This window comes from Athene noctua, chromosome 1 (genome assembly GCF_965140245.1).
Source record: "Athene noctua chromosome 1, bAthNoc1.hap1.1, whole genome shotgun sequence".
In the NCBI taxonomy this organism is placed as follows: domain Eukaryota; kingdom Metazoa; phylum Chordata; class Aves; order Strigiformes; family Strigidae; genus Athene; species Athene noctua.
Window position 1 is genome coordinate 180,233,311 of NC_134037.1, and position 18,285 is coordinate 180,251,595.

General features: G+C 43.4%; 1 protein-coding gene across 1 annotated transcript; it reads left to right on the forward strand.

Annotated features, from left to right (window-relative positions):
• Positions 1 to 2,129: 2,129 nt before the first annotated feature.
• On the forward strand, positions 2,130 to 10,803 carry RBBP7 (RB binding protein 7, chromatin remodeling factor). Its single transcript, XM_074929810.1, has 12 exons — positions 2,130 to 2,370; positions 2,705 to 2,849; positions 4,760 to 4,902; positions 5,349 to 5,522; positions 5,835 to 5,950; positions 6,570 to 6,730; positions 7,163 to 7,289; positions 7,377 to 7,454; positions 8,034 to 8,110; positions 8,550 to 8,607; positions 9,388 to 9,498; positions 10,283 to 10,803. The coding sequence occupies exons 1-12, from the start codon at positions 2,355 to 2,357 to the stop codon at positions 10,349 to 10,351; spliced, it is 1,275 nt and encodes a 424-aa protein (XP_074785911.1). The 5' UTR covers positions 2,130 to 2,354; the 3' UTR covers positions 10,352 to 10,803.
• The last annotated feature ends 7,482 nt before the right edge of the window (positions 10,804 to 18,285 follow it).

The window sequence follows — 18,285 nt, forward strand, 5'->3', positions numbered from 1 at the left end:
TCCATTATTCTGCTGGAAAGCTGCCAGACAGATCTACCCTGGTTAAGGCTGTTGCCTGTGGCAAGCACTGTTCATTTAAGCTGAACAGAAAGCAGTTAAATTAAATGGTCTTCTAGTTAGTGGTAGCTGAAATGAGAGAACAGAAAGGCTCGGCAGGCATGGTGGCAGAGCTGGATGATCAGTTTGTATGTGACCACTTGAACGAAGCTGTGTCACTCACCACAGCAGTCAGGCAATACCACTGACCCTGTTAGACAATAGGACTTGAAACTCTAAAGCTGACTGATATTATGTGACTGAGGATTCAATAATGCAGTTCAGTGTCTTCCATGTCTTAACTGCAACTAACAAATAGTTCAAACATGCATTTCTCCTACAAAATCAAGCAACATTGTTATCTTCAGCATCATCTCTGAAAAATAGTAACTATGCAGCTGTGGCCTCTGTAGCTATTTTTATTTACAGATTTATAGTTGTAAAGTGGGATTAATGTCTAAATTTTAAATATAATTTAGGGCTTGTTAGCTAACACATACTAAATACAGGCGAACTGCCATTCTTTGCTGTTAAATCTAAGTTTGTTTCAAATGCAAACAGGCCACCCGGTAGCTGCTGGATATCGCAAGAAATTTCCGTTTTACTGCCAAAGCCCCAAACCTCCGTATACTGTGGCTGTGCTGCTTGCCCCATGGGCCACAGCCAGCTACCCAGAGCCACAGCAGCCCTGCACAGCCGCCTGCTGCACTGCAACCCTCCGCTCCCCCTGGCCACCCTGGGTTCCCCGAAATTTCCTGGACATAGCTACCTCCACTTGTTTCTCAGAGGCTAATCTCTATTCTTCATTCGTGTCTGGATAATTTTTTAACCGATGTTAAAGACGCGAGCTGCTGTTTCCCTTTTTTAAAGGATAAATTATTACAATTTCTGACTGGTGGCAATGGATATATTGCATTCTGGATTTTGGACTCTTCCGTAGAAAAAGTCATGTGTTCTCATTTGCCTCTCAGTGACCGTACTGTCCTCTCCTTTCTGAACGTACCCTGGGTTCTGTCCATGAGAACTTATGAATGACTTAATACTACAACTGCTCCTGTTTCCAATTTCTAGTTCCAACGTGCAGCGATTGCAGCCCTATTTGGTAAACCTGCCTCCGAGCAGCAGTAACAAGTAGGGCAGTTTAAAAAGCACCAGAATGTTTTTGTTCTTCACCTGCTCCTGAGTGTTTTGGGGATTTTATTTAACACCTCTAGAATTTTTAATTTTTATTTTATCCCTCAGCATGGAATACGAGTGTAAATGACACTCGTGGGTAGCACTGTCGTATTCTGATTTTCCACAGCGGTACTGACGGGGAGGGGTTCCCGGGTTGGTTTGTGGTGGCACCAGCGTTATTACCGGGGCTGGGAAGCGCCGATACTCTCCGCCCTGCCTGCCCCCGGGGGCGCCGCGTGCCCGGGGTATGCCGCCCGGACAAAACAGCGGCCTCTTGGCGTCACCGGCGCCCTTCCGCTGGGGTGGGGTTTGGGGGCAACGGCGATTTGGTGAGCAGATGACCCGCATCGTGCCGGTACGCCCACAGCGCACCCCACGCCCGCAGCCCGCGCTGAGCTGGCTCCGGCGGCCGCGAGGCGGCGGCTGGGGCGGGCGGGCAGGTCGCTCCGTAGCGCCCTGGAACCGCGGTGAAGCAGCGCGAGGCGCCTTTGCGAGCTCCCGCTCCGGCACCCGCCGGGGAGCTGCTTTACCGACAGCCCCACCTCGCGGCAACCGCGCCGCGCGGCCAGGCCCGCCGGCCTCCCCCCGGCCCGCAAGCCCCGCGCGTCCGCGGCCGCCCGCCTCCGCCTCAGCACCTCATCCCGGAGCGGCCGCACGGAGGCGGCCGGGCGCAGCGCCGTCCCCGCCGGGGCAGGGGGAGCCCTACGCTACCGGCACCCCGCGCGCCCCGCACTCCCCGCCCGCCAGCGCTTCCGGCTGTCATGGCATCCCCGCCCCGCGTGGGCTCAGCGCGCGCCAGCGCCTGATTGGAGCGCCCCCGTGGCACCGCCTCGCGCCCCCCGCCCCCCGCGCGCACCCTCGCGGCCCTCCCGCCCACCTCATTGGCTGCCGCTGCGGGCGGCGGGGCCTGCTGGCCGCGCATGCGCCGTGCCGCGAGGCGCGGGTTAGAAGTCGGTAAGCCCGCGCGCGCGGCGGGGCGGCGGCGCCGTTGGGGCCCTCAGTGGCCAGGCCCTCGGCGGCGGCGGCCCGCGCTACCGCCCTGCTCCCCTCTCTCCCCTCTCCCTTCTCCCTTCGCCGCCGTCAGCCGCCGCTGACGCCTGCGCTGCGTCCTGCCTGCCTGCGCGCGCACGCGCACACCCAAAATGGCGAGCAAGGAAGGTAGGAAACCCACTGCTCCCTCTCCCCGGCTGGGCGGTGGGGGGAGGACGCGTGTGCTCGAGAGGCGCGGGGGGCGGGGCGGGGCTGAGGCGCTCCGGGATCTCGCTCTAAGGAGCTTCCGATGGGGGGGGGTAGCGGGGGTGGGGCGGTTGCAGTGTGCCCCCGCCGCCCGCCCCTGAGGGCGCTTCAGGACCCCCTCTCCTACCTCGCCTCGTCCCTGGTATAGCCCCAGCCTTTGGCGCTGCACACCCCCTCCCACTCCCCAGCCCCGCCCCTCCTCGCTTCAGCGGCGGCAGGTACCGATGCCCTGGTTCATCTCTTTCTATTCCGGCAGTGCTGGAGGACACAGTGGAGGAGCGCGTCATCAGCGAGGAGTACAAGATCTGGAAGAAAAACACCCCCTTCTTGTACGACCTGGTTATGACACATGCTTTGGAGTGGCCCAGCCTCACCGTGCAGTGGTTGCCTGATGTGACCAGGTGAGAGAAAGGAAGAGAGGCCTGGAAGGTAGCAGGGAGGCACAGGGCTCAGCTGCTGATTTGCTTAGTTTGCCGAGCAGGAGCTGAGACTTTGTGCAATTGCTTGGTTTACTCCTCTTTCTGTCTCTCTTAATCGTGTCTGTTAAGTAACTTGAGAGTAAAAACCGTGCAAGATGAGAGTAATTGGGTTTAGGCTCCTTTTTGTGAGCTTGTAACTTTATTTTGCTTACAATGTTATAAAAAACTTTTGGGTATGCAGAAGGTTTGGGGGGAAAAAGTCACAACTCGATACCTCACAGAATTCTCACTTAGCCTAGCAGAAGATGCTCTGAAGTGTGAGTAGAGAAGTCTTTGTCAATTTATTGATGAGACCTAACACTAAAATCTGTGTACTGAATTAACTTATTCTTCAAGACTGTTTTTTCCTCATGTATAGTACAGATTACTGTTCTGTAGAAGCTGTAGTATCTGTCTACAATTTCTTTTGTTTTAAGTCAGGACTTAATAAAGAAGATATTGTTCTGGTGCTTCACATCCTGGTTCTGCCCCTGGCTCATTGTTGACTTCACATACTTTAATTTTCCCATTCTTCCAACTCCCCCTGAAAATTGTGGGCTCACTGGTCAATTTCTTAAAGAATTTTGAAGATTCAGCTACTACAGAACTTAAATTGTAATGGTAACCACTCAGGGCCCCATTGAGGTAGTGGACAAGGACTGGGTCCCTCTTATTGTAAACTGGATACAGCTAGGTTTTAAAATAGCTTTTTTGTAAAGCTCATGCAATAATCAGAGGATGATCTCTTTCCTCTTCAAAATGCCACCTTAAATATGTGATGTTACACTTGGTGGTTAGATGATCACTTAATTTTGTATACCAGAATGTTTGGGGAGGATGTTGAGAGATGTGAGCTAACTAGTTGTGGCATGGAGAAAATGAAGTGGGGATGTGAGGGTGTGAAGCCCTTATGAGGAACACTTCTGCTTGCCTCGTATTTTGCAGATTGACTTAATATTCAGTTTAAAACCTGGTATTTCCAATTATCCAGTGTCAAAATATGTAAGCCATATAAGGCAAGGACTGTCTCTTTGTATGGCACCTGACATGATGGGACACCTGTTCCTGATGCAAGTAAGTGTGTGTGCATTGTGTGTTTTCTTGTTTTGTTTCATATTTTAATTTTCCCTTCAAAATATATGATGATGCCTTGGAAGTGGTGTGGCAATACCTACAGTGGTTTATGATTGCCCCAATGATTCCTGTTTGCTTGGATTCAGGCAGCGTAATTTGTTTGCAGGAATGCAGAATTTGCTTGGTTTTGACTGTTAAGATTTTTCCTTTCAGAACTAAATGGCACTGTCCATCCAGCCTTTCACTTATTACTAAATGTTGTGTTTAACTGCCAGAAGAGAAATTTGATTCTAGTTAGATAGAATTTGCTCAGTGTTTAAAAATGAACTTCTGAAATAAAATAAAAACTGGTAAAAGCTTCTAAGAGAAGTAACTAAGTTGCCATTTGTCCTCAGTGTTAGTGTTTTAGAGATAATAGTATTGATTGTTTTCTAAATCAATACTGTGCCACTGCTAGGGGAATTAAAGACAGAAGTAGGTATTAGCATCGCCTTTAGCTACTGTGCAAACTGTAATTGTCCCTTTCAAGCTGTAGTGGCAAAGTTTACTGACTTATGTTGTCACTTTAGCCTTGCTGGTTGTATCTTTGGCTTGCTTATGTCTGAGTCTAGTTCGCTGCGTTGCACAAGTCTCTTGTGACAAAGGAAAGGATCTCTTACGCGAGTCTCTCTTTTCTAGCTCCCTGAAGAAGTTTGGATCTTGAATGTTATTGATGCTAGCTATCAAACTTATGGAACTGAGCGCTTAATTTTATTTCATGCATTTATTATTCTGAACAGGCCAGAAGGAAAGGATTATGCTCTACATTGGCTGGTTTTGGGAACGCACACATCCGATGAACAGAACCACCTGGTTGTTGCAAGAGTCCAGATTCCCAATGATGATCAGTTTGATGCTTCTCAATATGACAGTGAGAAAGGAGGTGGGCAGCGCATGCATTCTTAAGATTATGCTTTAGCAGTAGCATTAATAAGTGTCCTGTCTAATGGTATTCTAACTTGGTTAAATACTAAAGCTGACATATACTTATCAGTTCACACTAATTCTAGATCATTAATAGTGACTAAAAAGAGGAAACATTTCAGAATAATTTGGGTAACGCTATGATACATAATCCCTACTAATATTTCTGCCAGCTCTGTCAGTGGTGGTGAAAACTGATATCCACCTACCTCAAATACAAACTCAGAGCTTTAGTTTCTATCAGAGGACTCAAAATATCTGGTGTTAATACTGTTGTGCCACGTGGTGCTAGTCTTTCATAAGATGCTTACCACTGCTTCCTGGAGTGGAGGACATACATGAAATGCTGTTTAACCTGTTTAAAATAGTTGATGTGATAAATTGACCTTTTTCTGACAAATGTAGAGTTTGGTGGCTTTGGATCTGTGACTGGCAAAATTGAAACAGAGATTAAAATTAACCATGAAGGTGAAGTAAACCGTGCTCGTTACATGCCCCAGAATCCCTGCATCATTGCTACAAAAACACCATCTGCTGATGTGTTGGTATTTGACTACACGAAACATCCTTCAAAACCAGGTGGGTCAGATTCCTTGAAGTTAAGTAAAATGCTTCTTGTTGTTGAAAGGTAAACTTATATTTTACTGCAATTGGGAGGAGAGATGATGGGCTCTGGAGTCCAAAGAGAGGAAGACTCATATCTCTGATGACTTTAACTGCCTGGTTGTGCTCAATATCATAAGCGAGTCTCCATAGAAGCAGCATTCTCCTGCAAGGCCGATGTGTGAAATGCCATTATTGCAATGGAAACAAAGTTCTTGGGTGATAATGATGCTCATGTGGATTGATGTGCAAGGTGAAGCTCAATGGAAGGAATTTCCTCTCTTTCAGACCCAAGTGGAGAGTGTAATCCTGACCTTAGATTAAGAGGGCACCAGAAAGAAGGCTATGGCTTATCGTGGAACTCAAATTTGAGTGGACATCTTCTCAGTGCATCAGATGATCATGTAAAAACCACATCTTTTCCCCTATTTAAAAAAAAAACCCCAAGCAACCAACCAAATCACCCCTGCTAATTTATGCTGTAATAGATAATTAGAGAAAAACTGGGTTTCTGTAGCTGTTACATGGGGAAGTTCTCACGTATTGTATTTCTAAAGGCTGTCAGTTGACTTTAGGCTGTAATCAACAACCAGTTCTTTGTAACATTCTCAGTGAAGTAAGAACAGAATGTTCTTATTTTCTGCTGGAAGAAATTGTTGTATGACAACCCTTTAAACTGGCTTGGGTGTGAGACCATAAATGAGTAAGACCCTTGAAGATCAGTTGGACTGACAGCTAGCAAATTTCTGTGTGGGCTTTAAAAGTGAAACACAAACTACTGAATTAGGGATGCTTTTTGTAAATTGCTTTTGTGACCTTATAAATAATTCTTGGGCCTTGAATTTGAATAAAACTGATTAATAACTCATCTGATTTCTGATGGCATATTATGTGTTCCTTTTTAAAAACAACCTGTTTCAGGAACAGGAGTGTCATCTCTGTTTATATGTAGAATATGGTTGGGGTTTTTTTTAAGGTAACACTGAAGTTCACATAACAATAGAATGTGACTCTTATTTACAGACCGTGTGTTTATGGGATGTAAGTGCTGGACCAAAAGAAGGCAAAATTGTTGATGCAAAAGCAATCTTTACTGGACACTCTGCAGTAGTAGAAGATGTGGCATGGCATCTGCTCCATGAATCTCTGTTTGGATCTGTGGCTGATGATCAGAAGCTTATGATGTAAGTCAGGGCTAAGCAGTTTCTGTTTAATGCCTTCTGTGTGCTGTCAGTAGACCAGTCCAGAGCACTTATAATTCAGGTTTTTTTAATCTGAGATGGTCTAATATAGCTCTTTAGTGCAATCAACTGTAGTAATGCTGCAGAATCACTGAAATCTGCATATTGTTTAGTGTGTTCACATGATCTGAAAATAAGATGTAATTAATATGTATATCACCTTCTGGGTGTGAACTTCTCATGTACAACAGACACAAAGTCCTGAAAGCTTTTTGAATAAAAACCGTAGCTTCAGATTTAAGTTTAGTAATAATGTAGTCTCTTAAACTAATGTGTAGTGTAGTGAAAAAGAATGTCCTGTGAAAATTTACGTGTGCTCACTCTTTCTCTCTCCTCACTGCCCCTCACTCTCCTACAAATCCTTCATTGCAACAGTTGGGACACAAGATCTAACACTACGTCCAAGCCAAGCCATTCCGTAGATGCTCATACAGCTGAGGTCAACTGTCTGTCTTTCAACCCGTACAGTGAGTTCATTCTAGCAACTGGTTCTGCTGACAAGGTATTTACTTGTGCATGCTTTATAAGTATTTTAGATTACAGTTCTACAGCCATTATAGTAAAAATGGTTTCTTGTTACTTCTCCCAGACAGTGGCTCTGTGGGATCTTCGAAATTTAAAATTGAAACTCCATTCTTTTGAGTCTCATAAAGATGAAATTTTTCAGGTGGGTAAACTTTTTCTCACAACCTGTAACAAAATCTGTAAGAGTATTGACTAGGACAAGAACATGTAAATTTTCTTACGGTGGCCAACTACAATAAACAAAAGTCTGTTAAACATTAAATAGTGAATTTTGGTTCAATAAATACAGGCAGTATTGCATAGTTTCTTTTTGCCTTTCCCAACTTGACTCTGAAGCAAGTAGTCTACAATTTACTGCTAAGAATGTACCGGGAGCTTGCAGCTACCCTCAGTACAGGTGTAGAAGGTTTCTCTAAAATGTCCTCCTGTGGAGAGGACTTGGGTTCAAATCTAGTATTGGGTAGGTGCAATTAACAGTGGATTTTAGGCAATTAAATTTCAGGATAGGGTAAATATCTTAACAGTGATGTTGGCTGTTCAGTCTTAGACATCTTTAAGACTTTAAAGCACTTGATTTGAGCTGTAGGACATCATTTTAGCTGGAAGAAACTGATGTATTGTGTCTTGTTGAAAATTAGAGGCCAGGTGCTGGTGGGGATTATTCAGGATATGCTTTAGAAATCAGTAACTGTGCTCCAGTCAAGTTGTTGTCTTTCAATAGGTTCACTGGTCTCCTCATAATGAAACAATTCTTGCTTCAAGTGGTACTGATCGTCGGCTTAATGTATGGGATCTGAGGTGAAGAGCATTTTCTTTCTTTTACTGTATATGAACAGATGGTAAAATAAAAAAGGCTGCAGACCTACTTTATTTGGTAGAGTGGATTTTTGCTGTTCTCTAGCCTTCCTTGCTTGCATAACTTGGACCTGGTTTCTCAGGTATACAGTAAAAGCAGCACAGTATGTGTGTAACATTCTAACGTTACTTCTCTGTGAGAATTTCTTGCTGATGGAATTGTGTAATAAGTAATAAGGGATTTCTGCCTCCATGTGTTTCACAAGTTAGATTCTTTTTCAGTAATGATAACACCAACTGATTGATGTTCTGAACCTTATAGTTATTTGAAAGAGGGAAAAACCAACAGCAAAAGCAAATACTGGAAACGACTAGGAACTGTTAAGCTGATACAGGATGCAATTTTTATTATTAATAAAAAGTATAAACTACTTTCTTACAGTAAAATTGGAGAAGAGCAGTCTGCAGAGGACGCAGAAGATGGGCCTCCTGAGCTGCTGGTATGTTTTTCAGGTTTCAGTCTGCTGACCTGCTGTATGGCAGTATGCTGCCTTAGCACTGCTACTTAAACTGCAGCAATTGATAAGTCTTTTCAGCTCCCTGGTTTTTAACCCGTTGCTGTAACCCACAGTAGCTTCCTCTGTTCGATTCTGAAGGTAGTGATTTTTTTTTTTTCCCAAAGCTGTCCTGGACATGATTCACACATCTTTATTGTTGAACGTTTATAGTTCGGCCACATGCTGGTCGCTACTCTTATAACTGAACACGTGTAGAGCCAACGCCTCTCAAGTTGTTTGTCTAGCATTGGACCAGTTAGGTCCCATGTGGCTGCAAACCTTACTGATGTAGAAAGTACAAAGGCTTATGTTTTGTTTTGCTTTCTTAGGAAACAAACAATTAAAAATGCTTATAACTTGGCTTCCCCATTTCCTGGGTAACGGTGTAAGTGCTTATATAATTAGGTGAGGTGATGGATGTAAAATATGGCTGGATTTCACTGCCCAACCTTGTGTGAAGTAGCACCGTTTTGAGGATGTCAGTCAGTTGTTGCTGTAATAATATGAATTGTCTTCTTGAATGCTGTCTCAGCAGTTGCAGCTGTGTCCGTAAGCGATGAACGGAACGTGCTGTTTCACACACCCCTTTTTGACACCTGCATTGTGAACCTTTCTTCTTTGTGTAGTTGTCACCATTATGAATTTACCATTTGAATCTTAGGTTTTAACAGATTTCTCTCTAGAGGTGAAATGGCTTACTGAAGCTTACGGGTTTTTTAACAGTTTATTCATGGAGGACACACTGCCAAAATCTCAGACTTCAGTTGGAATCCTAATGAGCCTTGGGTAATCTGTTCTGTATCAGAGGACAACATAATGCAGATATGGCAAATGGTGAGTGTCAACAGCTCTTGAGTCGCTCTGAAGCTTGTTGCATAAATGAAACTGAAATGGCTTGTTCTTAGGGCAGCTTGTGCCTTCAGTGGCTGAAGCAGTCTGTCCCCTCTACTTCTGACACTGATTGGAGAGTAAGACTTTCAAAAGAAAACAAGACTAAACCAGCCTGAATAAAGGCAACTGCTAACTAATTCTTGACTCCAAGTCTTAGATACTAGTTAATATTGAGAATAAATGTGGCAGTTGAGAACTTAGATCCAAATGCTAGCCAAGACTTCCTTTCCCCCCCCAGCCCCCACACAATGACTGTGAAGCACGGTGCCTTCTAACTCTCCAGTTAGTTCATATTATTTTACATCACAGGAATTGGATCAGTTGTCTTATAAATACGGAATAAAATCACTTGGGAATAACTTAAGTTAAAAAAATGTAACAGACTTAAATGTGCAAGACAAGTCAGGCTTCCAGTTTTAGTAACTATTCTTTTACTTCTTTTGTGGTTACGTCCAAATAATAAAATGTTCAGGGTAAGGAATTAAATGGCTAAGACTTGTTCTGCTGAAATGAAACAACCCGAGAAGACAAGTGCTGAAGTCAAGCCACTGTCTGCATGTTCCTAAATTTGGCTGCTCTTTAAGAAAAGGCGGGGAGAGGGCCCCTTTAAGGAGGGGGTGATGTCTGTGCTTTCTTGCTATTACCATGTTTTTTCTATATAAAGTGTAGAAGATTATTTAAAAACGATTGTGTCTGCCATTTTTAATGTGATATTTTGTGTCTTTAGGCAGAAAACATTTACAATGACGAAGAACCAGATATAGCAGCAGCCGAACTGGAGGGTCAAGGAACATAGTTTTCTTCCTTAAAGAAATAGTGGGTGTGGCATAGTAATATAATTTGACTACTGTATACATTTTTTTTTTTAAAAAGCCCCTAAAACCCCCTGAAAAACACCCAAAACCAAGCTTTGGGCAGAAGCATTACATAAAAATGAGAATATCCTTAATCAGGCACGAAAAGCTTGTATAGTCAAGTTGTCATGGGCCACCCTTGGTTATTTGGGCACTTTGAGCTGTTGTATACTGTACAGCAATTAGCTTTAGAGAAAATAAGAATGACTTACTACCTATGTCTATTTTTAAACAATGTGGGTTCTTGTAAATAAAACAGTCAAATCCTCACTCCTCCCACATGGAAAGTGCGCGCGCGCACACACACACACACACACACACGTTTTATTAATATGTAAAAAGAGCTTTTCACTTTTACACACACTTTTAGATTGGCTTTGCATAAATAAAAATTATTAAATAAAATGCTTGGTGTGTTTAATATCTGTTGATATAAGCCGAATGTCTTCTTGCCTGAATATAATTTAATTTCTGCATGGTAGGAAAGATTTGTAGTTCTTGGTTTATAATTTACCCCACAATTAGAGGTCTGCAGAGATGAGAGTTGACTTGGTATGAAAACCTTGGATCCTTCCCAAACAGAGCGGGTATAGGAAGAGGTTTGAGGAATGTAGGAGGATGAGCAGTCAGAGTCCTGTAAAGTTCCAGTGTAAATCTTGAGCAGACTCAGGTAACTCTTGAGTTGGTTTTTGGTTTTGGGGTGTGTTTGGTTTTTTTTGTGGTGGTGGTAGAAGCTCTGTCCTTCACCCTTTCCTTGTCTTAGGTGCCAAGGTGGTAGTGCAGGCTCAGTGGATTGGTACTGCCTGCACTGTTGTGTTAGAGCCCTTCCATAGCTTCTTTTGATTTTAAAGTGGTGTGAGGCAATTGGACAGGTATCTAAAACACATTAATATCTGAACAAGTACAAGATAAACACAGTTTGCTTCCAAAGTTCAGGCTGACTGAAAATCTGGAGAACTTGGACCATGTAGAAGTAAAATATCTGTATTATGGTTCTACAGACAAGTTAGGGATCACCTTGGGAGCTGTCAGTCAGACAAATTCAGTGACCATCTTGAGTTTAAATTAAGGTGCTTAGTTACTTAAGACAGGCCTTAATTAAATGAACTGTTGGCTGTCCTGATCTTCCTGCTCAAACTGAAAAAAACAGAAGACTTGGGTGGCTGATAGCAGAAATGCGATTTTTGATATTAAAAATGTTACTTCCCTTGATGCATGTCTTGCTCGTGCCTTGACTTGAATTTAAGAAGTCAGTGCTCTGCTGGGCTCCAGCTGCACAGCTCAGGGCGGCTGTTCTGGGTCTGGTGGTCTCAGAGCTTGTGTCCATCCAAGAGGTGGGTGTGGTGCTGTGTTTCATATTCCTGGCTAGAAGGGTGTTGATGAACAGTCTACTGGCTACGGCTGGGCAGTGCTTATGGGCCACGTGGGCTGGGGGGGAGGCACAACCAGGACAGCAGACCCCAGTTGCCCAACGGGGGATATTCCTGGCCGTGTCCTGCTCAGCAATAAAAAATGAGGTAGGGGAAGAAGAAGGGGCCTTTCATGGTGGCCATCGCTTGGAGGCCAACAGGGCATCCACGTGCTTCTGGGAGGTAGTGAGAGATTTTACTTCTGGCTTTGGGGTTTTTTTTCCCCTCTTCCCTCTCTCACCCACCTATAAACTGTCTTTCATCTTTACATATGAAATTTTCTTCTTCTTGTTCTCCCTGCCCTGCTGGGGGGGCAGTGAGCAAGCAGCTGTGTGGCCAGGGCCAATCCACTGCTCTGCCATTCACGGGTGGAAAGCTACTGTTTGGGGTTGAATGTTTCTGTCTTTAAAGAGTGAGAATTGAATGGAGAAGAGTTTTAATTTAGCTCCTTTTATGTTCTGTGTGGAAACACAGTAGGCTGGACGCTCCTTAGGTCTAGTAGACGGGTGTAATGTTCCATCCCACTGGTAAAAGCGTTGGTACTTGGGAGGGGGGTGGGAATGAACAGAGATGTTTTTCAGATGGAAGCTAATTAATTTTCCTAAGACAATTAGATACGAGTACCAGATACTGAAAGTGCAGTATTAACGTTCAGCTGAAGTTAGCCCTTGGCAGGGCAGAGCTACTGGCAGTTGTTTAGCTGGAACTTGATTATAGACATCTGTGGTTCAGTATTTTGTTCCTTAGAAAGGAGCTCACCTGTATGTCTCTGAGAGGACATTTAATTTGCAAGTGACAGCAAATGAAAAGGATTAAACATACTGAACTTGGAGATGGTTTTTGGTCAGGTCCTACTTCCTTTTGACGTACCTCTTGAAATACGCAGCTGTTTTGCTGATTAAGGATACCAATTAAACTCAGACACCAGAGTGAAAAGAGCAGGCGTATTTTACTGGTGATAACTCAATAATATAATGGTGTAATACAGAAAACATGCAGGAAGAAAAGACAATAATGCACCTAAAGCAAACAGGAAAATACAGGGTAATGCATTGAATCATTACTACATGATGGGGAGAATAGTGACTAAGAAAGATCCATCACCACTTGCACACGTTACCATCACCCAGCCCCGCAGTGGCTGGGCAGCCCCGGTTACAGCGAGGGTTTGGGGAGCCTGTCCCGGCAAGGGGGAAATCCTACGTGGGGTGTCCACCCATAGCTGAGGCTTCCACAGTCACTGCGAACGGGCCCAGCCTTATATACCCCAAAATCAGCAAGCCAGAATAGCTGGCACCTTTGTTTTGAGTGGAAAATTCCTGGTTTCATTCTCCTGTTGGATTCCACCCAAAGCCTGGCCAGGGCTCGGGGGGGGGGGAAACCAAGGGAGTTTCTACCAAGGCCAGATATGTGGGTTCTCAGCCTTGAACAAGGCTAAACAAGGGAAGCTGGATACATTCTCTCAGCATTTTGTCCTCACTACTGATTATATTCTAGGCTGCATCTTTCACTAGCAAGCTTACATACTTTGTTAATGATTACATACTAAGCAGCTTTAGCTTGGGGCCTGTTGTTCAGGCTTCAGTACTTCAATGCTCTAGCACTTTTTACATCAGCATAAGTGGGTTGTTATAACTTAGTACAACACCTACTAGCACAATGGCTTTCAGTTATAAAATATACAGGATTCATCTGTAGGTCAACTCTGGCTTGGGCCAGTTGTCCAAGCCTTAGCACTTCAGCAGCTCTTGAAAAGTAGGAAATGAAGAGTTCAGTGGTCTGACTGTTTACCAGAAAAGCACCCCAAGAGCACGGTGGTGGCTTTTCCAGGCTCAGATATGGCTGTGGGCTAGTACATGCCCCCTCCTGCTCCTGGTGCTCTTCAGGGCTTACTTCAAGATCTACTGACTGCTTTGCACCAGTGTGTACAGTGCAGTTGATCCCTGTAATCAGTGTTTTCAGCTTTGTGTGCCTGTTATGGTTGGGGTTGTTAATACTTAAGTCTTCTTACTGCTTCACTAACTAGTTGGGAGTGGGAAGGAGGGCTGAACTACTAATTGTAGCTTTCTTCTCATTTCTCTTATGCTACTTGGTTTTATTTCCCTCTCTGCTATTACCAGGACCCCCCTGTTTTGTAGGCACTGGGTCATCTGCACAGACATGCGTCCACCCACCTTTTTCCAGTTCCTCTAAAAGTGATGCAGGTAGGTGCAAAAGCACTTGAATATTCCTGTGGAAGGCTTAGATGCTGTTGGAGTTCAGCAGGTAGGCAGCAGCTGGAGAGGATAGCTGAACAGCATGGAAGGTCAAAGCTGCTGAAGGACAGCTAGGCTCCTACCCGAGGAACCGTCCTTCAGTCTAGCTGGTGTTCATGTGTGTAAAAGCACTAAAAGGCCACGTCCAGGAAGTGGAGACGAATGCATTCTCTAAGTGTGGTTTGGGGTTGACTAACAGTCAGGGGTGGGGGGGCTGCTGCTGAAGGGTGATCTTGCCTGAGCATGCCAAGGCAGCTGCTGTGCTAGCAGTTTCTGTCCCTGGCTGTCCCACTTGCTAATGGGCTCCAGAAACATCTCAGGGCCCCTCAGGAAGCTGGTGACTCAGTGCGAGAGGCCCCTGTGATACACTGGCCCTGTAACTTCAGCTTCTCTGAATTCATTCCTGGTGGAAACAGGGTCTCCTGCAGAAGGCAGGAAGCACTGCTGTGTCTGGCAAGACCCAGACAGACTGCCACTCGTTCACTCATAAAAGCCTAAAGCCATTCTGTTTTTTTTAATGACCTTGTTTTGCACCCTGGCTACGTGGGTAAAAGTCAAATTATTGCTGAAGCATACCTCCCTGATTAGCGGCATACTGTCAAGAGAAATTTTAGCACTGATACAATACTATTGTACAGATCCATGTACCTTGTAAAATAAAATAAGGGGTTGTCAGTGTTCCTGATTTCCTTTATGGAACTGCAAAGAGCTCCAAGCTGCAGCTCCATGAGTCACTCACTGGTGGATGCCTTCAGTGTCCCACAAAGCCCTACCGCTTCCCTGCAGAGCATCCAAGAGGCAGCTAGCTGGGGCTTAGGGACACACTCAGTAGCCACTCTTGTACAGCTGAAAGGCAGCAGGATGGCATAATTTATTATGGAACAAAGTGAGAGCATAATTTTATTATCTTTAATATACTTGTAGTTCAGAGTGCTGGAGTAAAAAGGCTTTCTTTTCCCCGAGCCTGAGTTGCCTTTCACAATAAATGTGTACACACACATAGCTTCCTTCAGTAGTGACAACCTTGCACAAGCCTTAGTGAGGGAGCTCTAGGACAGCTTGGTCCCACAGCTGGGTCACAGGGCCATCATTTAATGTAAGAGTTAGCCTACATGTTGTTGACTTAAAACTTTTTGTTACTGGGTGAGAATGTATTGTTGGGATCATTATGTTTTTTAATTTGCAAGTGGTTTTTTTTAAACACTCTTTGTTATTGCCCAAGTCAAATGTTTGTGAAACATTAGAAGGTCATTATATTTAAGCCTGTTTGAGTGCCTTAATATTTTGACTTTATAAACTGGTGACTTTCACAGGAAGTAGATACTGTTTATGTACTGCCATTAGTAGTAAATACAATGGAATTTGAAGTTTAAAAATAAAGTCATAAAATAATCAACCTGAACAATGGCTACAGCAAGATATTTATTTATTGCATTACACAACAGTTACTTTAGGTGTACTTACACAGTACTTATGGAGCATATTCAATTCAGTAAGTTATTCCTGCAGGTTGGTACATGCTGGGGAGAAGAAAAACCAACAAGTTTTCCGTTTTTCTTTTCAAGGGAACTGTGTACAGAGTTTTGAGACCTACCTTTTTTGTATTAGCTGTTTCCAGAAGTGTAGGTATAACAAAAACTACAGAAGGTAATTTAAAGTGAAAAATCACCAATTTAGGGTGACTTCCTCATTTGTTCTCAACACCTACACAGCTGATGCAATTTTCCAGCAAAAAGGTTACCTTATCTCTCTAAGGTTTTCAGCCTGCATGAAGGAAATCAAAATTCTTTCACCTTTGTACTGAATTACAACATGAATGGCAGTGGAACTATAAACTATATTTTAAACCTGCTATTTCAACAGACCCATGTTTCCAGAGTTCAGTAATAAAATCTTCAGCCATACTATCCTGTCAGACCACTTAAGCCCTTCTGAAGAGCAGTTGGTAGGTGGAGAGCAGCATGCTTCCAGCACCACCCCGTAGGGATGGTTTATTACCTTGAAGCCAAGGTACGTTACTAGTATGCATCAGAAATTTTTGTTCCCACTGTTTTCTTCTCTAAGAACCTGGTTGTTTGCATCACCAACTCCTCTGAATGTAAACTTGAAAAACAGAAATACCTCTGTAAGGAGTTGCAAGTGGTTCATGTAACTGATACTGAAATATTTTAGAAGAATGATACCTATACAACAAGAAAACTGAGAGCATGCATAATATTCCTGCATTTTGCTTCAGTGAGACAAAAAGTGATTTCACAGTTTTTCCTTTACTGTGTATGAAGAACTGCAGTTACTTTTATTGTAGCATGGAAGACCCTCAAGCATGTCAACTGTTTGATACCAGACAACTTTTGATACATAGCCATGTGGCTTATGCCCTTATACATACTATATTATTATTAGTGTGTACACTGTACCTGTTCACTTCAGCACTGAAATATCTTAACAAATTGTTAGCTGTGTAAACTCTCTACAGAGAAGTATTTAATGCTCTGTTTGCCCTTTTGCTTTCCAGCCACTAACAAGTCCAATGTGGTAGATTCTTAATTCTCTCATCAGCTTCCATCCTGTGACTTTCAAACCCAGAGTTTCCCCCAGTCCAGACATGGCCAAACATGCATAACAAATCGCAGCCTGGTGTTTGAGACTTGTGTAACTACTCTTCCCCTTTAAAAGGCAATGATTCTCTGCTTTAGACATCAAGCCTGCATGAAAACCATATCCTGGAGAAAAGGATTAGGAGAAGAGTCAGTGTTCTGGCAGGAAACAAGAGCCTAATCAAAGCCAGCAAAAGCTTTGATGAGCAGGATTAATAGAGCAGGCGACATGACCAAGATCAAATGGTTTTATATGAATACTTGCGGTGGGAAATAAACCCAACCACCAAATACCCCCAGCAAATTACATGAATTAAATACCAGTAACATATCTTGGACATGACAGAACCGACATAGGTATTTTGACTCTTAACACCAGGACATCAATTTGGTGGAAGTAATAGTGAACTACAACCAAATGGAATATCTATTACATAGCTGTAGTTCAAATAACGTTAAAAATGAGGGAGACTTGAATTAATCTATCATTTTAAGCAAATATCACATGGTGTAACGATATTTAAATTTTAGATGCTGAAAGAGATTACTTTCTTGAAGCAGAGCTTTATTATGCAGAAGGCCTGCTTTAAGACTCCAACTGTCATAGTCTAAGATAGGCACAGCCCAGATCCTTGTCTGAGTAAGAAATCCAAAACCACGTGCAACCTCTAAGCTTAGAAGTTAACAGATTAAAATGAAAGTCTTTACAGGCAGCACAATACTCTTAAATTACTTAAAAGGTCGAGCTAGATGAGTGCCAGTCAGCAAGATCAGTAAAAGCTAGCATAGTTAGATGAGACTGAGTCAGGCTATTAGAAGAAAATACATTCTTCTTTCAGCAAGACATGTCTAAACAAGAAGAGGTGGATAATCAAAAGCTAAATGTAAAAAAAAAAAAATAATTCTGGAAGGAGCAAAAAGTACCTTTGAGAAATAACTTAGTAACAGCCTAAAAGCAAGCATCTTTTCTCAAGTACATCAAACCCACTTGCCCATCTGCCAGGGAAATGAAGCCCTGATAGCTGGACTGAAGGGGTCAGAATGCAGCTGGTGAAAGAGGTTCTCATGTCAGAGCTACTCTTCACAAGAGAAGTACAGCTCAAATATATATGTACATGTGTGTGCATGTATGTTAAGAGACAGCACCTAATAAAAAAAAAGGCTATTAACTGCTACGCATAACCAAATTTGTCTCTAGCAAAAGCTTGCAAATCTGACCAGTTTCTGTAAGGAAATAGATCCATGGAACTGCTAACAGTAGATCTGGCTTCTGTATCAGTATGCACCATATACAGAGGCAGGGGCAGCACCTTCTGTGGAGACAAGCCTCAGAAGCGAGGGAATACTCTGAACGAGTGAAGTACAGCAAGAACAGCAACTGAGACCAAGCAACATACCAAGCATAGCTCTAGAAAAGCCTCTGGGGTAGGACCTACATGGCTCAGCTTTTATAAGATAGGTACATTCAAAGAAGTGAGCAATTATATTTAAGTAAAAAAATTAGTATTATCTTCAGTCACAGACCACATCATAGTATATTGTTGTAAAACAATCCTATGTACTACCCAGAAAAAAGTCTATATAACTGGTTTTGAGTTGTTTTCCTCTCTCATAT